Source organism: Hyla sarda, chromosome 7 (genome assembly GCF_029499605.1).
Source record: "Hyla sarda isolate aHylSar1 chromosome 7, aHylSar1.hap1, whole genome shotgun sequence".
NCBI classification, from domain to species: Eukaryota; Metazoa; Chordata; class Amphibia; order Anura; family Hylidae; genus Hyla; species Hyla sarda.
The window spans coordinates 170,824,812-170,852,366 of record NC_079195.1 but is presented as its reverse complement, the minus strand read 5'-3'; the positions used below and the strand labels follow the sequence as shown (position 1 = coordinate 170,852,366).

The 27,555-nt window shown below is 41.9% G+C and overlaps 1 protein-coding gene across 1 annotated transcript; it reads left to right on the top strand.

Annotated features, from left to right (window-relative positions):
• Positions 1-12,357: 12,357 nt before the first annotated feature.
• On the top strand, positions 12,358-26,611 carry LOC130282068 (dual specificity protein phosphatase 26-like). Its single transcript, XM_056529923.1, has 3 exons — positions 12,358-12,560; positions 12,957-13,174; positions 25,937-26,611. The coding sequence occupies exons 1-3, from the start codon at positions 12,442-12,444 to the stop codon at positions 26,146-26,148; spliced, it is 549 nt and encodes a 182-aa protein (XP_056385898.1). The 5' UTR covers positions 12,358-12,441; the 3' UTR covers positions 26,149-26,611.
• Positions 26,612-27,555: the final 944 nt, after the last annotated feature.

Genomic DNA, 27,555 nt, shown 5'->3' with positions numbered 1-27,555 from the left:
GCTGTTAAACGGACGTTAGAAAATCCCATTATAGTCTATGGGATTTTTCTAATAGCCGTTTTAACCCGTTATTGCCCGTTATTAATAACGACCGTTATTTGGTGATGCATGCACTATTTCTTCAGTTCATTAGCCCGTCACAAAATAACGGCCGTTATTGATAACGGGCAATAACGGGTTAAGACGGCTATTAGAAAAATCCCATAGACTATAAGGGGATTTTTTAATGGCCGTTTAACGGACGATTTCCAGGGTATTTATAACGGGCATTTATAACGGAGGTATTTTTATAGTGTGAAAGCAGTCTCAAACACTTACATTTAAAATTATGCTATTAAAGTTTTCGCCCCAGCTGTTATGTGTTATTCTTTACATTTGCTAGTAATGTGTTTGTGTAAATATTTTTTTCTTAATTGTGGAAAAAATAGCCGTGTATCACTGCTCCAACTTTAATTCTTATTATGAAATAAAAAGAAGGGTTTACAGTAAAATGTGTGATGTGGTCGACAAGCACTTGCATGTATCAATAACAATATTGTAAGACCACTGGAATTTGTTTGGAGAAAAGTACAAATAAATATTCAGGTATCTGAGAGAGGTAGAAGGTATGGTTTAAAATGTATGAAGAAAAGAATGAAGATGGCACTCACCACATCAGAGGTAACAGTAATGCTTTATTTCGGTGACCGGCAGACTACAGCATAGGGAGGAGGAACGCCAGGAGCGTGATGATAACTATTTCGTGCACCAAGGTGCACTTCCTTAGACCACTCCCCCACTGTCGTCAGTGCCGGTGTAAAATACCCGGCAGCAATGTCAATCGGCATATGCCTTACCCCCATTGAAGTCACTGCCAGGTATTTTACACCGGCACTGACGACAGTGGGGGAGTGGTCTGAAGAAGTGCACCTGGTGCACGAAATAGCTATCATCACGCTCCTGACATTTCTCCTCCCTATGCTGTAGTCTGCCAGTCACCGAAATTAAGCATTACCGTTACCTCTGATGTGGGGAGTGCCATCTTCGTTCTTTTCTTCATATATCCTACACTGAATTCTGGATTGAGCACCCTGCTAGAGAATATATGGATTAGGTGTCCAGTGCATCACTATTGGGTTCCCTACAGCTGTGCCGAGCGCTCTGTCTTTCACAGTCATGGTTTAAAATGTAATGTCCAGCATCAAGAAGTGCAGTATTAGAGGACTTCATTGTTTCTATAGACCTAGTCTAACTAAAGTTCTACATCTTTAAAATAGTACATCGGCTTGTCACATGATTGAGATGTCAGAACAAAGAAAAAAAAACATACAAAACAGCGAAAATAGTAGAGAATTTCTCCACATTAAGCATGAGAAAAAATACACTATGAAGGAGATTTATCAAGCTCCGTAGTAGATTTTTTTTGCGTAAAAAAGTTGCACGTACTTGCAGGACAGTCAGGGTGTCACCCGATGCTGTACGCCCCCGCCCCTCCCCATCACTCTCTAGCAACGCTACTGGTAATAAAGGGTATTGATTTGATATATAGGTCGCACGTAAGCAAAAATAAGTATTTAAAAATTGTCATATAAAAGCCATATGTTTGAAAAGAACGATAAATCTCCTTCTATGAGAGTACATAGAAGAATAAAGAAATGAGGAAAAAATGGAGGATGCAGCTAAGAGAATAGAAACCTCAGCTATCATAGTAAGCAAGTGAATGAAGTACATGGTTGGGCGATGTATGGACCATTAAAACAGAAGTGAACTTCTTGTTAACTATATACCAAGAAGCCCAGTTTCTGAATTCAGAGAGAACCAAAAAAAAAAAGTTGCTTTTAAGCTTGCAATAACTTGTTTGGTGGTCAAATTATGTAGTAAATTATGGTGCAAATTATGCAAGTTATGCCACTTATCCACTTGCCTAGCAGAGCATCCCAGGGGTCTCTCGTTATGTCTATACCTATGATAACCCTACATTGCCCCAGCATAGCAGGTGCCCCCATATAGCAGACCAAGTTACATTGCCACCATATAGTGGAAAAGCTCACACTGCTCTACATAGCAGGCCACCTCACATTTCCCCCAATATAGCAGGTGCCCCCATATAGGAGGCCACCTCACATTGCCCCCAATATAGCAGGTGCCCCCATATAACAGGCCAAATTACATTGCCCCCATATAGGAGGCCACCTCACATTGCCCTCATATAGCAAGCCAAGTCCCATTGCTCCCATGTAGCAGGCCACCTTGCATTGCTCCTATAAAGCAGGCCATCTCACATTGCCCTCAATATAGCATGTTCCCCCATATAGCAGGCCACCTCACATTGCTCCCAAAAAGCAAACCACCTCACATTGTCCCCAAAAAGTAGGCCACTTCACATTGTACCCATAAAGCAGGCCACCTCACATTGTCCCTATATAGCAGGTCCCCTCACACTGCCCCAAATTCCTTCACATTGCCCCATATACCCCTTGACATTGCTCCCATATTCCTTCACATTGCCCACAATTTTCATTATATTGTCCCCATATTCCCTCATATTGCCATACATATATGTGTGTGGCGCCAGTCCTGCTGATCTGTGTATATATGTCATGTTCTATCTACATGTGCTTTAGAAATTAAAGTATATACAAATTATATAAAACAAATTTGGAAATTCAAGTGCAATAAGATACTATGTAAAATGCTAAATCTCAAAAAGTATTCATGAAGCACTTGTGTGTTATTTCTATGGAAAAATTAAGTGCGATATTGTCTATTTGCAACTAAGTAGATTGCACATTTCATTTTTAAAGGCTGTGGAAATTTTCTTGCATTGTACTTACTATGGTGCAAATTACATTATCTCCATAGATCTTGATTCAAAATTCTGCTTACTTTTGCATCTACAGTGCACTATACGAGTTCTATTTTAACTTTATACTTGTACCCAGCCGATATAATCCTAAACTGCTGATTAACGTTTATCTGCTCTCCTCTCTTTCTCCAGCCTACATGGGCTGTCCTCCACAGTTTCTTTTTGCCTTGTCCACTATCTGAAGTGAAATGTAACCATTTCTTCTCCCGGTTATGATCTCTTACACTGAAAAAGCAGGAAATCCATCTGACTGGCTTGTGGTAGGAATTTTCATGAAGACTATTTAGTAAGTTGTTTCTTAATTGTGAATTCAGGAAGCAAACCATCAATATAAAAAAAAAAAATCTGTGCAAAGGTGTCCAGGTCTTCATACCTCCTGTGACACCAAGTCCCACAGCAGCATCACAACTGTCCTTGAGTCATGGACAAGAGATGACTCATGGACAGGGCTGAAGGGGGGACTCGCGCTCGTTCCTGGCCTGTCGCTCTGCCTGCAGGAGAGTTGGTTTGGTATACGATATTACTATAGGGGAAAGCTTGGGATCTAGTAATCACCAGTCAGTGTGGTTTAATATAAGAACAGTGGCAGAGTCACACCACACAAAAACAAAAGTTTTAGATTTTAGAAAAACCGACTTTTCCAAAATTAGATTAGTCATAAATGAGTCATAAAACTGGAGCAGATTACATGGAGTCCAGGAGAAATGGGACTACTTAAAAGATGCATTATTGAAGGTAACAGAAGATTGCATTAGACTTGTCAGTAAAAGCAGAAAAAGGAAGAGACCACTGTGGTACTCAGCAGAAGTGGCCAAAATCATAAAAACCAAAAAGCTAGCCATTAGTAATTATAAAAAAAACAAAAAAAAAACAGAGCAATGAAGATAGGGTATTAGGATTAGGATTACAAGAGGCAGAAAGAGGCCAAGGAAGTTATAAGAACTTCTAAAGCACAGGAAGAAGAGAAACTAGCTCAGTCTGTGAAAAACGGGAATAAGACATTCTTCAGATATATAAATGAAAAAAGGAAATGAAAGCAAGGAATAACTAAATTAAAAACAAATGAAGGAAGGTATGTAGAAGAGAATAAAGGCTTGCCTTAATGAATACTTCTGTTCAGTTTTTACAAAAGAAAACAAAGGAAAAGAACCTCATTTAGGGAGGAATACTAATGAATAATTTAATGCATGTGTCTTTACAGAGGAAGAGGTTCTACATTTGCTGTCTAAAGTTAAGACAAATAAGTCATAAGGGCTTGATGGGATACACCCAAAATTATTAAAAGAGCTTAGCAGTGAACTAGCAAAACCGTTAAAGAGCACCTGTCATAAAACCATATTTTCTAAACTAACTCAGATTATATTCACTAACTACTCCTAACACCCCTCCTGCCCTAAAAAATGTTTCCAAGCTTTAAAAAGCTCTGTATCATACCCTTCTCCTTGCTCACATTGTGTGAGCTCCTGGAAGGATAAAGTAAGTGTTCCCCAGCAGGGGTGATGTCACTGAACCCTGCAAGAGCTGTGACTCGCCATGCCCAGCACGCATTTTCTGAGTTTGGACTTCTGTAAGTCCAAGTGGAGACCAAATTAACTATTTGGGAACAGAACAGAGCCACCTAGTGGCCGTTTTTTCAATCACATTAAAAACATATAAGGGTTGAGAATTTTAACAGCAAGTGAATAGCAATGTGTCTTATAATAACATAAGGAACGATATATTAAAAGTTTTGTTTGGTGAAAGGAACTCTTTAACAGATTTATTTAACCAATCACTGGTAACAGGAGTCATCCCGGAAGATTGGAAATTAGCAAATGTCGTGCCCATTCACAAGAAAGTATATCACTAATAGATCGCCAAAGGCAATCCAATAAAGGCCCTATAGGTCACAACCAAAAATACTATACTATATACAGGACTTTAATGTACGGGTCCAAAATAATAATAATGAAGTGCAATGAAGGAAAAATCACACATTTAAAAATACTGTGTGCTCCTAACTGAAAAGATTAGAATTATTTTGGGCTCAGCCAGCTCAATCATTGTTCATAATTTGTAGGAGACACAATTAGGTTGGCATCTCTTAACTACTAGTTGTTAGGGCACACATCAATTAAAACCATAACACTGCCCCCCTCAATGTTTCGCCACTGAAGTGGCTTTGTCAAGAGGCAATTGGGCAATGGCGACCAAAAACGCCGACCAAACCTTTTAACACCTTCTGTTATGATGTCATTAGTTGTTGCTCCAATCAGAAAAAACTCCCATCAGGAAGTATTACTTTACTGAGAGAGTAGTGGATGCATGGAATAGCCTTCCTGCAGAAGTGGTAGCAACAAATACATGAAGGAGCATGCATGGGATAGGCTTAAGGCTATCCTTCATATAAGATAGGGCAATCTAGAGAGAGGGAGGAAGGCGCCTCATGTGCGGGATCAGTAGATCTTGCAGGTGGGGGTAGGGGACGGTAATTCCCAAGCCGCTTACCAAAGTTGGTTGTGCGCCCACACACAACAAGGTTAAGAGCAGAAGAGATATGGAAGAAGGTCCACTGCAGCCCTACTGGGTAAGAGTAAAATCAAAACCGAATGACCAGGGAGTCAGGACTTTGTCTGGCGCAGAGAGGAACCATCAGGCAGCCAAGTAAAATCAATGGATTTATTAGATGCAACGCGTTTCGCTGCGCATGCGCAGCTTCTTCAGGCATGACAAGGGAAGGCTGGTAACAGATATATATACCTCCAGGAATTAACCATTAGAGTACTTTTTGAAAGAGTTGTTACACAGAATTACATATCCACATATAAATGTGACAATGTATGAAAAATATATAAATAGATATAAATAAATATAAATAGGCAAACAAAAGTCACAAAAATAATAATAAAACAACAATATAAAAGCACAATGCAATCTTATAGACATATATATATATATATATATATATATATATATAATATAGTTATCGCATGTGGTGTGAATATAACACCACAAGCGACTCAAGGAATCACACCGCTTAGTCACCGGTGCGGCATTCAACAATGCAAGTTGGATATTATTTCAAAAAATGTATATGATATAAAGAGATATGGACCTATAAGGTGTTATGTATGTAAATTCAAAGGATACATTTTTTTTTATTGTATATCGCTGCCTTATTAAATAAAAAATAAATAAACAGTGCGGTAAACCAAATCGCAACTGACCAGAAGGGGACGTATGAACACTATTTGGAGAAAAGTGAAAAAGATGAACTAGAATGACTAGTGTGATATTGAATACAGCACCTGGCGAAAACGCAGGGTGTGAATATTCGTAAAGAGATCCAAATTTACAAACATTAAATAATTTAATAAAAAATACAGAAGTTTCTATATGCAGAAAGGAAGGGAAGAACAAAAAACAGAACCTGGATAATAAAACATAAGGAATAATAAATACACAGTGGGGCTCTCCAGGGTGAACAGCACAGAAGGAACGAGGAAAAAATAGATCAAGGTATAATATTTTGGAGATTAATCCATAGGAAAAAATGGAAAATTTTTAAACCCTAATTTATCAGATTATTTAACTGTATCGATACATTCATTAAAACCTTGGGGGTGCAAAGTATGTAATTTGTGAATCCAGAAGGATTCACGATTATTTAATCTTTGTATTCTGTTAGGTAAATGAATGGGGATAGTTTCTAGAATAATTAATTTCAAAGTTTCAGTATTTTTTTGATGATGAAGAGTGAAGTGTCGGGACAAACTATGTAACAAAAAACCATGTTTTATGTTCCATCTGTGCTTGTTCATCCTGGAGCGCACCGTTTGTGTGGTGCGGCCAACTTATTGGCGGTCGCAACCACAGGTTAATAGATAGATAGCAAAAGTGGTGTCGCAATTTAGTGAATCTTTTATTTTGAATGTTTGTTGTGTGAAAAAAGAAGAAAAAGAGTCAGTTTGGATAATCCATTCACAACAAAGGCAGCGACTTTTTTTTACAAGGGAAACAATAAGGTTTAATGGAACAGGAATTCTGTGGTGTAAAATGTTCTGAAAATCTACTGGGGGCTAATAAATTGCTGAGATTTTTGGAACGTCTGTAGGTGACATTAGGAACTGGGGGAATTATTTGGTTTAGAATTTTATCATTTTGAATAATGGGCCAGTTTTTAGTTAGTATTTTTCTGATATTAGATGCCTCAATATTGAAATTCGTAACAAAGTTATATCTAAAGGGGTTATGAGGCTGATTGGAACTGGATTTTTTGGAAATAGATGTAACCAAATCAGATTGTTTTTTATCTTTCACCTTCATATATGCCTTGGTTAGGAGCGATTTAGGATAGCCCTTCTGTATGAAGCGTTGTTTAAAAACCTCAGCTTGAGAAATAAAATCTGAATCAGAAGTACAATTTCTGCGAATTCGTAAATACTGGCTGAATGGCACCCCTCTTAGCCAGCTTGGATAATGTGCACTATCGAACTGTAAAAAACTGTTAATATCAACAGATTTGAAAAAAGTCTTTGTGGAAATAGTGCCATCGACTGTTTCATGGATATCAAGGTCTAAAAATTGGATGGAGTTTTCTGCATAATGCATAGTAAATTTTATGCCCCATGTATTAGTATTCAACTCATGTACAAAGAGGTCAGCTTCATGTTTAGTACCTACCCAGATCAAGAAGAGGTCGTCTATATAACGACGAAAGAAAAAAACAGACTTAAAATACAGGGACTGTGCCATAACTAGGGACTCGAATCGCCCCATAAACAAATTAGCTTAACTGGGGGCGAATCGAGTCCCCATGGCACAGCCCCTGTTCTGCCGATAGATGGTATGATTGAATTCAAAAACATTATTAAGAAGAATAAATCTAATAGACTCCAGTAAAAATTCTGACTGACTGGGGTTTAGTGAGGCGTCCTCTTGTAGAAAATGTTTAATTGCAGGAACACCTAAATCAGTGGAGATGTTAGAATAGAGGGAGCACACATCCAGGGTAAGGAAACTATAATGAGGGGGTAGGGATAGGGCATGTAATTCAGAATTGAGCTGAGCTGAATCTCTCAAATAGGATGGTAAATGTAAAACAAAAGGTTGGAGAAATAAATCTATAAAGTGGGAAAGGTTTGCAGTAATCGAACCAATACCAGAAATAATAGGTCTACCAGGGGGATTGGTTAAGCATTTATGTAATTTGGGTAAATAATAAAAAATAGGTAAATTATAATTTTTAATATTGAGAAATGTGTGCTCCCTTTTATCCAACAATTGTTTTTTTACAGCTCCACCTATAAGCAAACAATATTGTGAAAAAATATGAGGAGAAGGGTCATAGGAAAGCGGGGTATAATATTCGAGATCTGATAGGATTCTGAGGGCTTCATTTTTATAATCGGCCCTATTCAAAACAGCGACCCCCCCACCTTTATCTGCAGGGCGAACAATAATAGATTATCATTATCAGAATCTAACTTCTGCTGAGAGAATTGCAATTAAATCCATACAGAACAATAAATCTATTATTGTTCGCCCTGCAGATAAAGGTGGGGGGGTCGCTGTTTTGAATAGGGCCGATTATAAAAATGAAGCCCTCAGAATCCTATCAGATCTCGAATATTATACCCCGCTTTCCTATGACCCTTCTCCTCATATTTTTTCACAATATTGTTTGCTTATAGGTGGAGCTGTAGAAAAACAATTGTTGGATAAAAGGGAGCACACATTTCTCAATATTAAAAATTATAATTTACCTATTTTTTATTATTTACCCAAATTACATAAATGCTTAACCAATCCCCCTGGTAGACCTATTATTTCTGGTATTGGTTCGATTACTGCAAACCTTTCCCACTTTATAGATTTATTTCTCCAACCTTTTGTTTTACATTTACCATCCTATTTGAGAGATTCAGCTCAGCTCATTTCTGAATTACATGCCCTATCCCTACCCCTCATTATAGTTTCCTTACCCTGGATGTGTGCTCCCTCTATTCTAACATCTCCACTGATTTAGGTGTTCCTGCAATTAAACATTTTCTACAAGAGGACGCCTCACTAAACCCCAGTCAGTCAGAATTTTTACTGGAGTCTATTAGATTTATTCTTCTTAATAATGTTTTTGAATTCAATCATACCATCTATCGGCAGAACAGGGGCTGTGCCATGGGGACTCGATTCGCCCCCAGTTACGCTAATTTGTTTATGGGGCGATTCGAGTCCCTAGTTATGGCACAGTCCCTGTATTTTAAGTCTGTTTTTTTCTTTCGTCGTTATATAGACGACCTCTTCTTGATCTGGGTAGGTACTAAACATGAAGCTGACCTCTTTGTACATGAGTTGAATACTAATACATGGGGCATAAAATTTACTATGCATTATGCAGAAAACTCCATCCAATTTTTAGACCTTGATATCCATAAAACAGTCGATGGCACTATTTCCACAAAGACTTTTTTCAAATCTGTTGATATTAACAGTTTTTTACAGTTCGATAGTGCACATTATCCAAGCTGGCTAAGAGGGGTGCCATTCAGCCAGTATTTACAAATTCGCAGAAATTGTACTTCTGATTCAGATTTTATTTCTCAAGCTGAGGTTTTTAAACAACGCTTCATACAGAAGGGCTATCCTAAATCGCTCCTAACCAAGGCATATATGAAGGTGAAAGATAAAAAACAATCTGATTTGGTTACATCTATTTCCAAAAAATCCAGTTCCAATCAGCCTCATAACCCCTTTAGATATAACTTTGTTACGAATTTCAATATTGAGGCATCTAATATCAGAAAAATACTAACTAAAAACTGGCCCATTATTCAAAATGATAAAATTCTAAACCAAATAATTCCCCCAGTTCCTAATGTCACCTACAGACATTCCAAAAATCTCAGCAATTTATTAGCCCCCAGTAGATTTTCAGAACATTTTACACCACAGAATTCCTGTTCCATTAAACCTTATTGTTTCCCTTGTAAAAAAAAAGTCGCTGCCTTTGTTGTGAATGGATTATCCAAACTGACACTTTTTCTTCTTTTTTCACACAACAAACATTCAAAATAAAAGATTCACTAAATTGCGACACCACTTTTGCTATCTATCTATTAACCTGTGGTTGCGACCGCCAATACGTTGGCCGCACCACACAAACGGTGCGCTCCAGGATGAACAAGCACAGATGGAACATAAAACATGGTTTTTTGTTACATAGTTTGTCCCGACACTTCACTCTTCATCATCAAAAAAATACTGAAACTTTGAAATTAATTATTCTAGAAACTATCCCCATTCATTTACCTAACAGAATACAAAGATTAAATAATCGTGAATCCTTCTGGATTCACAAATTACATACTTTGCACCCCCAAGGTTTTAATGAATGTATCGATACAGTTAAATAATCTGATAAATTAGGGTTTAAAAATTTTCCATTTTTTCCTATGGATTAATCTCCAAAATATTATACCTTGATCTATTTTTTCCTCATTCCTTCTGTGCTGTTCACCCTGGAGCGCCCCACTGTGTATTTATTATTCCTTATGTTTTATTATCCAGGTTCTGTTTTTTGTTCTTCCCTTCCTTTCTGCATATAGAAACTTCTGTATTTTTTATTTAATTATTTAATGTTTGTAAATTTGGATCTCTTTACGAATATTCACACCCTGCGTTTTCGCCGGGTGCTGTATTCAATATCACACTAGTCATTCTAGTTCATCTTTTTCACTTTTCTCCAAATAGTGTTCATACGTCCCCTTCTGGTCAGTTGCGATTTGGTTTACCGCACTGTTTATTTATTTTTTATTTAATAAGGCAGCGATATACAATAAAAAAAATTTTATCCTTTGAATTTACATACATAACACCTTATAGGTCCATATCTCTTTATATCATATACATTTTTTGAAATAATATCCAACTTGCATTGTTGAATGCCGCACCGGTGACTAAGCGGTGTGATTCCTTGAGTCGCTTGTGGTGTTATATTCACACCACATGCGATAACTATATTATATATATATATATATATATATGTCTATAAGATTGCATTGTGCTTTTATATTGTTGTTTTATTATTATTTTTGTGACTTTTGTTTGCCTATTTATATTTATTTATATCTATTTATATATTTTTCATACATTGTCACATTTATATGTGGATATGTAATTCTATGTAACAACTCTTTCAAAAAGTACTCTAATGGTTAATTCCTGGAGGTATATATATCTGTTACCAGCCTTCCCTTGTCATGCCTGATGAAGCTGCGCATGCGCAGTGAAACGCGTTGCATCTAATAAATCCATTGATTTTACTTGGCTGCCTGATGGTTCCTCTCTGCGCCAGACAAACTCCTGACTCCCTGGTCATTCGGTTTTGATAAGATAGGGCAGGGACTATTAATAGGATTCAGATTATTGGGCAGACTAGATGGGCCAAATGGTTCTTATCTGCCGACACATTCTATAAATATAGGTGCTAGACACCTAAAAATTATATGTATAGGATTAGGTAGTGAATAACATACCATTTTAATTTTTTTTGTGGGTTCTCCCAGGTACGCTTTAAACTCAGTCCATCTCTTGTAACAGAGTCACCAAGATGGAACACAAGAAGTAGGGTAAATCTAAGTTAGGGCTATATGCAGGAGAAAGGGGTAGAAAGACTGATCTATGTACCTGCAAACTGTGAGCACGACTGCCTCTTCCAAAGGATCCACACTGAGAATGAAAGGTTAATAAAGGCTTCCCTCTCATCTCTGACTACTCATAAAGTCCTAGACAGCTGTCCCTTGTGTAAATACCAGTGCTCCTGTATGTATACATTGCAACTCACATAGCACCTTTTAAAGCCAATGAAGCAATAATCCTTTTTTTTCCCGCACTCCATCTATATTATTGCATAGTGCCAGCCTGTTCCATCCAGTGCACTTTCTCCAGCACTATGTCATGGCATACAGAGAGAAGTAAGTACAGTTATATGACTAGCCAGATATGTAAAAGAAAAAAAGAAAGTGCTTGTGTGAGTACTGCTAGCAAACTGCCAAGCTTTGGTCCCACCCCTGATATAGAGAGAATGAACAAATAGCTGTGTCCCATGGACGGGGCTTTTAGGGGCTTAATAACAGTACTTTGAGCCCATAAATCCCCTCACCACCACTCTGAGGGGTTACTTAAGAAAACCAGATTTTTAAAAATCTTTTAAAAAGTACAGGTACACTTTTTTCCCCCATAAAACCAGCAAACCTATGAATTATATAAAACATTTTAAATTAAAATTAGATCAATAAAGCCCATGTTTGTTTGTTTTATCAGGTTTGAAATTCAATTGACATAGACACACCCTAGTGAAAGGCGTATTGTTTGTACCGGCTATTTACCCCTCTTTAGTACAATATATTCATTGTAGTACCAGAATTCTCCTGACATTCTACGGACAATTAGCCTGTGTCTAAACCTCCCCAGCCCCCTGTAATGCATTGAGCAGTATTTAGCCTGTCAGCTGTTACTTGACATCAAGTGTCATTTCAGAGACACGGGCTGATATATGTGACACAACTGTCACTGCCAGGAATCTCTTTCACCGTTGCTGCTTTACTGGGGCTCCCAAAATGAGGAAGTTATGCAGGGACCCCCCTCCTGTGCGAGAGCTGGAAGTACTTCTAGAAAACAGCAAAGGGGGTGCACACCATGTGGATGAAATTATACCAAACCTTTACCTAGGGGATGTGTAAGTTGCTTTTTAAAACTAATCAATGATATAATGACCTGTCAGAGGTCATTTTAAAGTAATTGAGCGCAATTAATAATAATGTCAATAAGCCCAATCAACATTATCAAATTTCTTAACAGTGCTATGTGTTACATGAATGGGTTTAATATGTTTTTGTATTATGACCCTCATTTAACACTATGTAGTATAAACTCCAGACCATTTGTATTATAAATATATATATATTTTTTTTATCTACATAGACCTGGGCCACTAGAGCTGCCTTCTTTACTTTGTATTCTAAGCACTTTTATATAGACAAAAACATAAGTGTCATTTAATACATCAGTGTTTATACTGAATATGCTACATGTCTACAACCTAACTACATTTTCTGATGTAAACCTCTAATAGTGTGATCGCCAGTGACAAAAAGAAGCTGAAGAAAATGGGTATCACCCATATCCTAAATGCAGCTCATGCTTCTTGGGAATGCACTGGAGATGGCATTGACTACGGCCCTGACATCCAGTATTATGGTATTACTGCAGAAGATTGTCCAGAATTTAACATGAGTATATATTTTCGTCGAGGAGCAAAGTTCATTCACCAAGCCCTCAGTACACCCAGTGGTAAGTATCTGATGACACTTTTAGCCAATAAAAGATTGGTTTTAAAAATACAGTTTGACTGCAAGCCTGGCTATCCGGGTACTCAACTTAGTCCAAAGGTTCTACCAAGACCTTGCAAATTTCCCCAATATCCAAAAGGGGACAAGAAGCGGCACTCCAGTGTTCCAAAACAAGGTGGCTTTTATTCATACAGCCCTCAATACAAAGTGCAACTTTTTAACCTCATCAATGAGGTCGTTATCAAGCATCATGCTGTGACAATTTGATATAATGTAGATTATACTATTATACAGTATGTACATTTATAAAATAGAAATAATATATGGAAATACAGACCTCTAGATACACATATGGTAGTGTTCTGTGTAAAAATCTAAGATATTTGTTAAAATATAGATATTGTGTGATAATATAGATATTAACATATATCATTGATTTTTACACAGAACACTACCATATGTGTATCTAGAGGTCTGTATTTCCATATATTATTCCTACTCTATTCATTATTGACACGTAGGATTAACGTGTAACATACAGTACCTCGATACACAGTCCTTTCTTCATAGTGTGAGCCCCCACCTCCATTTAATTTTTTACATTTATAAAATACATTGATTAAAAAATTTGTATATTTTTGGGTGAAAAAAAGCTGTCCCTGCGGCTATTGCCTGTGTGTCGCTGTAACAAGTCCAAATACAGGAAAACCGGGGCTCTGTGCAGGTTCCTGGTTTGTCAATCATCCTGATATGTGAGCTGAGAGCGTGTCATAAAGCTTCAGTGCAGAGAGCCCTGGTTGTCCTCAGTGTACAGAGCCCTGCTTGTCCTCAGTGTACAGAACCCTGCTTGTCCTCAGTGTACAGAGTCCTGCTTGTCCTCAGTGCACAGAACCCTGCCTGTCCTCAGTGTACAGAGCCCTGCTTGTCCTCAGTGTACAGAGCCCTGCTTGTCCTCAGTGTACAGAGCCCTGCTTGTCCTCAGTGCACAGAGCCCTGCTTGTCCTCAGTGTACAGAGCCCTGCTTGTCCTCAGTGTACAGAGCCCTGCTTGTCCTCAGTGCACAGAGCCCTGCTTGTCCTCAGTGCACAGAGCCCTGCTTGTCCTCAGTGTACAGAGCCCTGCTTGTCCTCAGTGCACAGAACCCTGCTTGTCCTCAGTGTACAGAACCCTGCTTGTCCTCAGTGTACAGAACCCTGCTTGTCCTCAGTGTACAGAGTCCTGCTTGCCCTCAGTGTACAGAGTCCTGCTTGTCCTCAGTGCACAGAACCCTGCTTGTCCTCAGTGTACAGAGCCCTGCTTGTCCTCAGTGTACAGAGCCCTGCTTGTCCCCAGTGCACAGAGCCCTGCTTGTCCTCAGTGTACAGAGCCCTGCTTGCCCTCAGTGTACAGAACCCTGCTTGTCCTCAGTGCACAGAGCCCTGCTTGTCCTCAGTGTACAGAGCCCTGCTTGTCCTCAGTGTACAGAGCCCTGCTTGTCCTCAATGTACAGAGCCCTGCTTGTCCTCAGTGTACAGAGCCCTGCTTTTCCTCAGTGTACAGAGCCCTGCTTGTCCTCAGTGTACAGAGCCCTGCTTGTCCTCAGTGTACAGAGCCCTGCTTGTCCTCAGTGTACAGAGCCCTGCTTGTCAGTGTACAGAGCCCTGCTTGTCCTCAGTGTACAGAGCCCTGCTTGTCCTCAATGTACAGAGCCCTGCTTGTCCTCAGTGTACAGAGCCCTGCTTGTCCTCAGTGTACAGAGCCCTGCTTGTCCTCAGTGTACAGAGCCCTGCTTGTCCTCAGTGTACAGAGCCCTGCTTGTCCTCAGTGTACAAAGCCCTGCTTGTCCTCAGTGTACAGAGCCCTGCTTGACCTCAGTGTACATAGCCCCGCTTGTCCTCAGTGTACAGAGTCCTGCTTGTCCTCAGTGTACAGAGTCCTGCTTGTCCTCAGTGCACAGAGCCCTGCTTGTCCTTAGTACACAGAGCCCTGCTTGTCCTCAGTACACAGAGCCCTGCTTGTCCTCAGTGTACAGAGCTCTGCTTGTCCTCAGTGTACAGAGCCCTTCTTGTCCACCCACACTTCCTGTATTTGGTCTCCTCACAGATACACACAGACAATAGCTGCAGGGACAAAAATATAAACATTTTTTAACCAATGTATATTACAAATATACATATAATGGTTTTATCTACATTATATAAAAAGTATTTATTAATGACACCACTGGCACTTTTGAGGCTGCGGCCTTCCAGAATACAACTAGGATCTGATTGATGGTCAGGGTCCTCTCAGCCCTACTAGCATACTAATTTCAATCTAGTTGAGTGCCTGTGCTGATTCGGGTTCATCTGACCCATGTGATCCAGGTAGAAGAATGAAAGGCCCCACTGCCAATTTTGACTTTTATTCCATAAACACTCACACAAATCTACACCAGTACCACCCAACAGTTATGTTCAATATATACAATTTGCATTGTATACAAAAGAACATATTCAGTTATATCACACATCTGAATTGACTCATCTTGTCCTTTAAAGTGATCTATGCCAGCACACCGGGCACCTACAGGTAAGAGCCTGAATCATAGTACAAAGCAACACTGCTAGTTAATACTGTCAATGGTTGTGTGGTCTTACAAACCACACAGCACGAGTTATACTAGCCTTATTGTACACCCACAAAAGGTCAGTACAACACCTTGGGTGTTGGTGGTGGGTATTTGCAGTGCTCATCTATTTGTTTTAAATACTACACAAGGGAGCCCCCATTTCCCTCCCCCACCCCCACCCCCATTTTTCCATCTCTACTGTCAATGTTTGTAAGTACTTCCACATAGTGGAAAATTTATCAAAACCTGTGTAGAGGAAAAATTGACCAGTTGCCCATAGCAACCAGAGATTGCTTCTGTAATTTTTAAAAATGCCTCTAAAAAAAAAAGTGATTTGATTGGTTGTTGTGGGCAACTGTTAAACTTTCCCTCTGCACAGTTTTTGATAAATCTCCCCCATACAGTATATCTTAGTTGTCATATCACAAACTGGGTGAAACTGGGGGAAAATTGCCACAAAGTGCATCAGGTGACATCAGTTGTGCATCATCCAGCGTTCATGGTTTGTGATTGCCAGACAGGGGAACTCAGCAAGATGTATTCACCTGTCTGTGCCAGTCTGGCTAGTCCAATCATCCGGCATCCAAACAGACGCCGTATGATTGTGAACTGTCCCATTCAAATGAATGGAATCAGTTCTTGCTTCATTTTCCCTCCGATGCATTTTCTGCTGCGCTGGAGAGAAAAAAAAAAACTAACGACACATATGTGTAAAGGAGGCCTAAGGAACCTCAATACTTTTTTTTTTGCAGTAAACATAGACAAGAAAGGTCCTCTGTATAGACACAGTAGAGTGGTCCCATCACAAAAATCACATTCCAACCACAGAAGTACCAAGAGTGAGATCATGCCATTAGAGCAATTCACTTTTGGTACTTTAACAAATGTTTCACTGGTGTGACAATTTCATTAGTATTAAAGGGGTACTCCAGTGGAAAACAATTTTTTTCAAGTTTCATATCAACTGGTTCTAAAAAGTTAAACATATATGTAAATTACTTCTATTTAAAAAATCTTAATCCTTCCAGTACTTATCAGCTGCTGTGTGCTCCAGAGAAAGTTATTTTCTTTTTGAATTTATTTTCTTTCTGACCACAGTGCTCTCTGCTGACTCCTCTGTCCATGTCAGGAACTGTCCGGAGTAGAAGAGGTTTGCTATAAGGCTTTGCTCCTTCTCTGGACAGTTCCTGACATCGACAGAGATGTTAGCAGAGAACACTTTGGTCCTTCCTGTGGAGCATACAGCAGCTGATAAGTACTGGAAGGATTAAGATTTTTTTATCAGATAATTTTTATTACGTTTTTTTTACAGTTTAACAATAACAGGCATCACCCAACACCCCCCCACACACACAGAACAGATCCGTCTCATCCCGCCCCCACAAAAGCTCCTCCGCCCGTATCATAGATAAGTCATAAACAAGCTCCAACTTAAGTACCACATTGACATAAATGAAAAGATGAGCACATTCCACCAGACCCCTTTATAAACACCTCCCCAATTTCCGTCCAACAGGACACACATCCCTCCACATCCATACAGCCCAGGAGGGCAAGCACACGTAGAATCTGCCACTTCAGCATCTCACTTGCCAATCAGACCGCCCGCAGCCACACATTTAGAAACATCCTACTAATAAGAGGCGCCCTAAGGGGGGTCAAATCTCTGCACCCAGGGTCCCCAAATACCCTCAAACTTCCGCTCCACCTTACGCTTGATGTATATACCTTTTTCCAATTTCACTACATGAGTCACCCTAGTTATAAGATCAGCCACCCCCCGGAGGGGAGGATCTGATCCAGAATTGTGCAATCAGCTTCCTGGGCTGGTATAAGACTTTCAGAATCCCAACTTCCACCAGAGAGGGCTCTCGACTGCAGCCTATCAGTCCCAGCAAGCATTCCTTGGGGGCCCTAGGTATAGTCACTCCATAGACCGTCTTAATGAGTTGTAGTACCCCAGTCCAATACACAGCTAGGCAGGGGCACGCCCACATCATATGAACCAGGTGTGCTCCCAACTCACCACAACGTGGACAGGCAGAGTCAGACCATACACCTATCTTGTTTAGAAACAGTGGAGTCTTGTACACTCTATGTAGAAAGAACAGCTGGGATAACCGGTTAGATTCCGACACAGACAAAAAGGGGTAAGCGCCAGTACAACGCTCCACTCCTCGTCAGTCAGTACCCCAAGGTCCCCCTCCAATTTAGAACGGACCGTCAGAGGGAAGCCCTCGTGATAAAAACTAAGTAACTCCCCATAAAGCCAAGAAATCACACCGGCTGACTCTCTCTTAGTGACAAGAGACTCTAGAACAGGATTAGTCTGTACAGTTAAAGGGGTACTCCGGTGAAAAGCTTTTTTCTTTTATATCAACGGGTGCCAGAAAGTTAAACAGATTTGTAAATTACTTCTATTAAAAAATCTTAATCCTTCCTGTACTTATTAGCTGCTGAATACTACAGAGGAAATTCTTTTCTTTTTGGAATTCTCTCTGATGACATCACAACCACAGTGCTCTTTGCTGATGTCATTATAATAATAATAACTCTTTATTTATTGTTGTCCTTAGTGGGATTTGAACCCAGGGCCCCAGCACTGCAAGGCAGCAGTGCTAACCACTGAGCCACCATGCTGCCTTTAGCATACATCTGCTATGCATCTGCTATGCATGGTTGCTAAAATGGACAGAGATGTCAGCAGAGAGCACTGTGCTCGTGATGTCATCAGTGTTCCAAAAAGAAAGGAATTTCCTCTGTAGCATTCAGCAGCTAATAAGTACTGGAAGGATTAAGATTTTTTAATAGAAGTAGTTTACAAATATGTTTAACTTTCTGGCACCAGTTGATTTAAAAGAAAAAAGGTTTTCACCGGAGTACCCCTTTAACAGTCCCAACCTATTCTGCATTTCATAGGCGTGGCGGATCTGCAAGTAACTGTAAAAAGAGGAGTGAGGTAGGGCAAAGTCTTCTTGTAAGTGCTCAAAAGACCTAACCACCCCTTGATCAACCAATTGACCCAGTTCACAGAGTCCCCTTCTCTCCCAGAACTCAGCCTCAGCATATGCATTAAAGACAGGCAAACCAGGGTTACGCCACAGCAGTGTGAATTTAAGATACCTTGTTATGCCTAGCAGTTTTTTCGCGTGGCCCCATAGTTTACAAAGTAATCGAGTTGTGTGAGAAGAGTCAGGAGGTCTGGTGAGAGCGCCAATCTCCAGAATGTGTAGCTTTATTCTACCCCCATGCTTAGTCATAAACAGTCGACCTGTAGGACCCAATGTGGAAAGAGATGCCCACCCCCTCACCTGATGTAGCTGCGACGCAATATAGTACAGCCACGGATTCGGTAGTGCTAGTCCCCCCGATGATTTACCCCTCTGCAACGTCTCCAATTTAATTCTGGCAGTCCCCCCCCCCCCCCCCCCCCACACTAAATGTCGGAAAAGTCGCTGAATCCTTTGAAAGTGGGCCATCGCAATCCACACCGGAGAGTTCTGCAAAATGTACAACAGTTGCGGCATAAGGACCATTTTAGCTAGATGTGTACGGCCAACCACGGAGATTGGGAGCTTGCACCAGATAGATACTTTTTGGGAGCTCTTATCTAGAAGGGGGATTAGATTACGAGGGACGAAATGATGTACGGAGGGAGTAATATATATCCCCAGGTACTTAAAGCTAGAGGCCACTTGTATCTTGGAGACAGCAATTTGAGGTATATCTGGCAAGGGGTCCAGAGGCATCAGAACGGACTTGTCCCAGTTGATAAGCAAACCCGAAAAGGAACCAAATTCTGCAATAAGAGACATAACTAGGGTTAGCGAACGGGCCTTATCTCCCAGAAACATTAACATGTCATCGGCATAGAGTGCCACCCTCTCCTCCACAGTCCCATACCGAAACCCTATGATATCTGGTGACATTCTCAACAGGCAAGCTAGGGGCTCAATAGCTATGGCAAAAAGCAAGGGTGACAGGGGGCATCCCTGTCTGGTACCCCTCTGCAGAGCAAACGATGGTGAGAGCTTACCATTGACTCTGAGGCGGGCAACCGGGCTCTGGTAATGAAGCTTAACATAGGAAAGGAATCTATCCCCAAACCCCATAGCACTCATCACACTCCACAGGTATTTCCATTCAACGCTATTGAATGCTTTGGCAGCGTCCAAGGAGAAAACCTAGCGAGCTCCTGTACCATCCTGAGACATCTGTAAATTTAGATACACCCTCCTCATATTATCAACAGTAGATTTACCGGGCATAAATCCAGTCTGATCACCATGGATCAGAGAAAGTATGACCCCAGCCAACCTGTTAGCCAGCACCCGAGCCAGCAGCTTCACATCAGCACATAGGAGTGATATTGGTCTATATTAACCCGCACACTGAGGGTCCTTTCCAGGTTTTGGAATAAGTACAATATTGGCTTCCATCATGGAGCGAGGCAAAGAAACCTCTAAAACCGCTGACTCCACCACCCGCAACAGTTGTGGTAACATAACACCCGAGAATTTTTTATAGACCTCACTGGGGAGGCCATCAGGGCCCAGGGCTTTCTCATTATTGGCATCCTTGAGAGCTCGTTCCAATTCCTCTAGAGAGATAGGCGAGTCCAGCTCACTCCGCTGCTCCAGAGTAAGGGAAGGCAACCTAGTCCTACGGACATACTCCCTCAGGGCTGTCTCAGACCATGAGGCCCTAGAGGAATATGCATCCTGATAGAAGGCCAACATCACGTCCAAAGTCCCTCTATCATCAGTGATCTCACGTCCCTCCCTGTCCCGCAAACAACTGATAAACGATATGCCTTGCTGTGCCCTAGAAATGGAAGCCAACAGTTTACCAGTACTTTCACCACATTCAAAATAACGTTGCTTAACAAAAAAGCGTTTATGTTCAGCTGACTCTTCCAAGTACACTTTATAGTCTCCCTGTGCCCTCAACCAGGTCTCCTCAGCCACCGGGGAGGGAGCCAAGACATATGCATTCTCAGCTTCAACCACCGTCAACCTCAGCCTCTCGCCCCTATCCCTTGTAAACGATTTATGTATACTGATATCACGTATGAATAGGCCTTACAAATATGCCTTAAGGGAGTCCCATACTGCGGAGACCGAAGCTGAACCCACATTTAAAGCAAAATATTCTCTAAGTTCAGCACAGGGGATTTCAGCTGTGGTCAGTACTTGTAGCCAGAACGGGTTCAGTCTCCACAGAGGGCGCACCCCACCAGCGCCATCCGCGAGATCAAGCTGCAACCTAAGAGGGGAGTGATCAGAGAGGCCTCTAGCCAAGTATTCTATGCACCTATCCATTCTAGCCATATCCCCATCTCCTATTGCCAAATCAATTCTAGAAAGGGTCCTGTGCGTGGCCGAGTAACAAAAGTATTGCAGGGTGGTGGGATTGCGCTAGCGCCACAAATCAAAAAGATCAACCTCAGATAGTATGTTAGCAAGTCCAGTCGACTTAGAGCGAGGGGGGGGGGTCGGGGTCCCCAAAACCGATCTACAGAAGCATCCAGGACCTGGTTAAAGTCTCCACATATAAGAATAGGGGCTACTGGAAAACCTGAAATTATAGATAACACTCGATGCACAACATCTCCACTATACGGGGGAGGGATATACAGTCCTACAAGTATAAACATACGGTGAGACACCATGCCCAGTAGACAGATATATCTACCTTCCGGGTCAATGCTAGAGGAGAGGACACTAAATGGAATAGATTTATGGACCAATATACTGACCCCCCTAGCATGAGTGGAATAAGTAGAATGGAACGAGTGACCAACCCAGGCTATGAAGAACGTCTGTGGTGGCCCCCGTCAGGTGGGTTTCAGTAAGATATAATATAGCGGGATGATAGTGTCTCACCGCGTTAAAAACAGCATAACGTTTGGACACATCACCCAGCCCCCTAACATTCCATCCTATCAAATTAAAAGTCGCCATCATGCATCAATAAACATATACCAGCCCCAAAAGCAACAGACCTGCTTCAGGAGTACACATATAGGGAGCAGTCTTGAAGAGCACATAGCAGTGGAGGGAGAGACGGAAAACAAAACCAAAAAACAGGTGAAAACAGACCAACACCCAGACTCAACACACTGACCCAACAACCCTAAGCGCCACGGCACGCGACATCCAGGAGAGCAAACATGCCCACACCAGCCACCAACACTCTTCAGACACAGCCAGAAAATATACCAGGATAAGCAGAACAAGGCGAGTGCACGTCGCAACCAGTCAGACAGCCAATCAAGCATTTGCAAACATGCCATACGAGCACTCCTGCATAAACAAAAAAAGAACATTAGTGAACATATCCCTTATGGACACACATCAGTATAGCCTAACTCAGAAGACCCCAGCCCCTCCCCTCCTCCCCCAGAGGACCATAACAAGTATGAATAAGCAATTAACAGAGATATTTCAAATCCCACATCCCCCCCCCCATAACCCAGGCAGCGGCATATAACTGCAATCAGAGAGGGGAAGTCCTAAAAAGAAAAACAGCTAGTAACATTATGCCACACAGGTTCCACATAGGATATCAATGCACACGCTCAGTCAGGAGCAGGATCCGGTGAGCCTCCCTGGGCTCTCCGGCGCAATTGAGCCTCATGTGTGTCCAACCAACGAACTGCAGCATCCACTCCCTCAAAGAAGTGTGTGGTACCCAGTGCAGCCACCCGTAGCCTAGCAGGATATAGCATAGAGTATTGTAAATCCAGGGAGCGCAATCTCCTTTTAACGTCCATGAATGAGGCGCGTTTCTTCTGCACTTCTGCCGAAAAGTCCGGGAAGAAAGAAATGACATGGTTATCCACTGTCACCGGCTGCTTTTCTCTAGCCAGCTTAAGTATCAAGTTCCTGTCCCAGTAGTGTAGAAGTTTTACCAGCATAGATCAGGGCGGACCTCCTGGAGGGGAAGACCTCATGGGGACTCAATGAGCCCTCTCCACAGCAAAGAGAGGGGTCAGATTATCAGCACCAAACACCTCCTTGAGCCAGGTTTCCATGAACTCCGTTGGTGTACGGCCCTCACACTTCTCAGGCAGACCATAGCAATGTCATGACCGTGTCTAGTAGAGTCCCGGACTAAAGGCACCACAGTATTCTCCATATCACTAATCCGGCCCTCCACAGCCGAGGTGCGCTCCGTCATTTTTTGCAAATCATGACGCATAAAGGAGATAGCAGATTGCACAGTGCTCACCTGAGCAGTCAGTTGAGAGAGGGTAGAGTTACATCTTTGTATTTCCGCAAACACTGCAGCCAGAGTGGGTTCAGCAGCAGGCATAGTTGGGGCAGCAGCCATCATACCAGACAGAGCAGGAGGGGTATTAGGCAGTGACACATGTGAGTCCACAACGGAAGCCTGCATGAAAGCGTCATAGTCCTCCAGCGGGTCAATGGGGGCTCCCACATCAATCATAGGATGGGGGGTCACCTCCCGGACCGGCGAGTCAGGGGAAGGCTGTCTTAATGCGAACCTCTCCAGCTTGGCAGCAACTTCCTGCTGCAGCGTCAATGTATTCCTAGATGAGGAGGACCCACCGGCCCCCTGCTGTGAGGGACCTGCTCCCTCCTTATTCCTCTGGCCCATAGGTATGGACAGTCAATGTAATAGTAGGTAGACACAAGATGGTATGATGCGCAGTTCAGGATCCCTTTCAGCAGGACAAATCCACAGTGCAGCACCACTTCAGCAGGGGAGGGGGGTTGGGGGGGGGGGAGCACAGAGGCTTCAGGAGCAAGAGTGTAAGGTAGAGGAGAAGAGGGGTCAGGGAGCACCTCCAACCACCCAGGGGGACTCTCAGGCCCAGGTGCAATATGCAGGTCAGAGGGGGGCTTCTCCTACGTTCAGTGGCAGTTCAGTGGGGCAGCGCCAATGGCCCCCTTCAATACAGCAGCAAGCCCCCCGTATGGTGTTCAGCCCAGATGTCCAGGGGCTCCCTCCACCGCTCTCCCAGCACGGCAGTCCGTCCCTCTCCCCCCTGCACAGAGCCACACTCACAAGATGGCCAAACAGAGACTCCAGCAAGAGCCCCCTCACCTCCAGCGGCAGCACAGCCTCTTCTCCACGGGACTCCGTTCCTCCCGCACCGCCAGCACAATCCCGACCAGCGGAGCAACAGTATACCAGAAGGACCCAGCCGCCGCTCCTCTGCGCAGGATCACCTTCTCTGCCAGTCAAGGCCCGGACCGGAAGCCGCTGAGGACCTCGCCAGAACACTCTCCAGGATCTTCGGCGGGCCGGATCCCCGACTCCTCCAGGCACCACCGCCGGGACCGGACACCAGAAGCTGCAGCAGAGAGGCCCCGGGTCCGGTAAGTAGAGCTCCCGTCCTCCAGGAGCGCTGCAGCAGGGATTCCGGTGCGGAGGCGGGAACGGAGGGCCGCAGGCTTTGCGGCCTAGGTCACCACAGGCCGCAGTGCACTCCCCAAACTCCACCGATCCGTCCAAGAAAGGCACCACAGGGGGCCCCTAGGCAGCAGGGGTCACACCGAGAGGGGGAGAAGCCTGGAACAAGCAGGATCGCAGGGATATATTCAGGATTTGGGCACAGGATGGCAGGAGCTCAACGTCCGCACGTCCTCTCAGTTAGCCATGCAGACCACGCCCCCATTAAGTTTTTTTAATAGAAGTAATTTACAAATCTGTTTAACTTTTTGGAGCCAGTTGATATGAAATTATCTTTTTCCACAGGAGTACCCTTTTAAGGGATAGTCAGTTTTGGTTTAAAAAAACCGCATATTTATTCTGACAATTTCCCAGTATAATTTCTGCCTTGTTTACTTAAGTGGATAAAACCAGGGGCGTAGATATAGAAGTAGAAGTCGCACTGGGGTCCTGGTAACTAAGGGAGCCCGAAATCTGCCCCATAAGAAATCAGTTTTGGCATATGGGGATATGAGGCCCTGTTTCAGATTTTGCTCCGGGACCCTGAAGCTACAAGCTACGCCTCTGGATAAAACCCAGTCTTGGTTATATAATGATCACGTGGGTCCTTAGCGCTTGTCACACTCACAGCACTGTTATCAGACCTACGACTTGAATGAAATCAAACACCTGTTCATCACATTATGAGGAAACTTTTATAACCACTGAAAGAAGGCAACACAACTAGAATGTCTGCAAGCAGAGGCTATAAAAACTGACAGGGGAAAAAGATGTGAAAGCATATTGGAAATAATACAACTTTTATTTTACAAGGCTAAAAGTAGGATCATATTTATGGTATGTACACACATGCTTATTTTGTTGTATATTTTGCTGCAGATACTGATTTTCCAATAGAAAAACACGTGTGAGCATACCCTTTGGGTTGTTTTAGTGCAGCAATGTTTGGTACAGTATTTAGCATCAGCAAACAAAATACTGTCGTGTCAAATTGGCCTTGAAGGGGTACTCCGCCCCTAGCATCTTATCCCCTATCCAAAGGATAAGATGTCAGATCGCGGGGGTCCCGCCGCTGGGGACCCCCGGGATCTTAGCTGCAGCACCCCACTATCATTACTGCACAGGGCAAACTCGCTCTGTGCGTAATGACAGGCAATACAGGGGCCAGAGCATCATGACGTCACAGCTCCGCCCCCTCATGACATCACGGCCCACCCCCTCAATACAAGTCTATGGGAGGGGGCATGGTGGCCATAACGCTCCCTCCCATAGACTTGTATTAAGGGGTGGAGCCGTGATGTCATGATGCTCTGGCCCCTGTATCGCCGGTCATTACGAACAGAGTGAGGATATCCTTTGGATAGGGGATAAGATGCTATGGTCGGAGTACCCCTTTAAGCACAGTTCCTTAGAAGTTGTCTAGTTGACCCTAGGAAGAACTTCAGTTTTTGTTAAGACAAAGATAGGCCCTCTTGTATGTACAGCCCCTAGGCAGTGGCACATAATGTACATGTGATACAGCTGCACTTTTTAAAGCATATTTTCTGTAGAATTTGATTTCAACTGAGAATTCAATACTGCCTGGAAATCCAATATGATAGTTAAAAATATTGGTTCAGAAAATTGTCTTTTGAAGCCTTCTGTGCACTAAAAACTATGATCAGGTTGTCTGGTTTTTGACAAACATTAGTAATAAAAAAAAAGTGAGAATAAGGAAATGTGAATCCTAAAGATACTAACCTTTCTCTACAGGAAAAATCCTTGTACACTGTGTTCTGGGGAAAAGCCGCTCTGCCACATTGGTCCTGGCCTACCTAATGATCTATCAAGGTTTCTCCTTAGCAGATGCCATCCGCCATGTCTCTGAGCATCGTCGCATTGCGCCAAACCGTGGATTCCTGCAGCAGCTGCAGCAACTTGAGATGGAATTGCATTATACTTTTTGGAGGTGCTCTATGCTTTAATAACAAATAAGACAGGAACTCACAGTTACTGTAGAAAACTGTTTTTGGGTTATCATTACAAGGATTTCTGCCATTCTGTGGCAAAATCTAATTCTGGCTTCATACATATTTGGAATATTATTTTGGTTTTCTATACAAATGAATCACAATATTACACTTTCAGAAATATCTATTTATACTATGATTTTTACCAATTTCCTTGATATGTTTGTCCTATGTTATGTCAGGACCACCTGAGTCAGCAAATGTACCACTAAGTTATCAGGTTTGTAATGACTATTTATAATACTGCATTTCTTGAGTTCAAATATTTATAATCTACTTTGAAAAAGCTTCACTTACAGTTCTCTTCTAAAATGCTCAACACTAAACAAAAAACGTATCTGCAAATACTGTATAAAAACAACATTATTTGTACATTGTTCTTTGGAAACGAATATGAACTGCATGGTAAAAATAAATTTGTGGTTGTGTAAAATGTGTACATTTCTTTAGGGCAGATTCACATGCAGCACATGTGCTTCAGATATTTCTGCGACTGCCCTATCCACGTAATGGAGCTAGCAGAAATCCACACACATTGCAGCAACAACCAACAACTTTCTGCAGCAAACCTGCCATATGTGAGTTTATCCTAATATTCTAGTATTTTTACTATTTCTTAAAAGAAAAAGGGGGATGACAAAGGAACATAAAAAACTGCCACTTTATACATTATACTTCTCCTTCATGCTGGATCCACTTCTGACTTTGGCTCAAAATATTTTGTGGCAGTTTTCCAAAAAACGCCAGAAAAAAAACTTGTGTGGAAACCTAACCTAAGAGGGTAAACAAAGATAGGGTGCTCCTGCTTACCCATGTTATATTGATCGTTTGGTGATAGTTACAGTCACCATGGCTTTCTTAAAAAAAAAATGCATGTTAACCCCTTAAGGACGCAGCCCTTTTTCAACTTAAGGACTGAGCCCTTTTTCGCAATTCTGACCACCGTCGCTTTACGAATTATTAACTCGAAAAAGCTTTTACCAAATATTCTGATTCTGAAATAGTTTTTTCGTGACATATTCTACTTTATTTTGGTGGTAAATTTTCGGCGTTACTTGCATCCTTTTTTGGTGAAAAATTCCAAAATTTCATGAAAATTTAGAAAATTTAGCATTTTTCTAACTTTGAAGCTCTCTACTTGTAAGGAAAATGGATATTCAAAATAATTTTTATTTTTATTCACAAAAACAATATGTCCACTTTATGTTGGCATCATAAAATGGACATATTTTTGCTTTTTGAAAAAATTTGAGGACTTCAAAGTAGAGGAGCAATTTTCAAAAATGTCATGAAAATTGCAAAATCTGAAGGGACAGATGTTACAGAACTACAACTCCCAGCATGCCTGGGCAGTCTAGGCAT

Bases quoted from the DNA above. Each gene is read 5' to 3' on its own strand.
- LOC130282068 (XM_056529923.1), top strand. From the start codon at position 12,442: ATGAGGAAGTTATGCAGGGACCCCCCTCCTGTGCGAGAGCTGGAAGTA. The intron at 12,561-12,956 runs GTAAGTTGCTTT...AACCTCTAATAG, and splicing joins AACCTTTACCTAGGGGATGT to TGTGATCGCCAGTGACAAAA. The intron at 13,175-25,936 runs GTAAGTATCTGA...CTTTCTCTACAG, and splicing joins AGCCCTCAGTACACCCAGTG to GAAAAATCCTTGTACACTGT.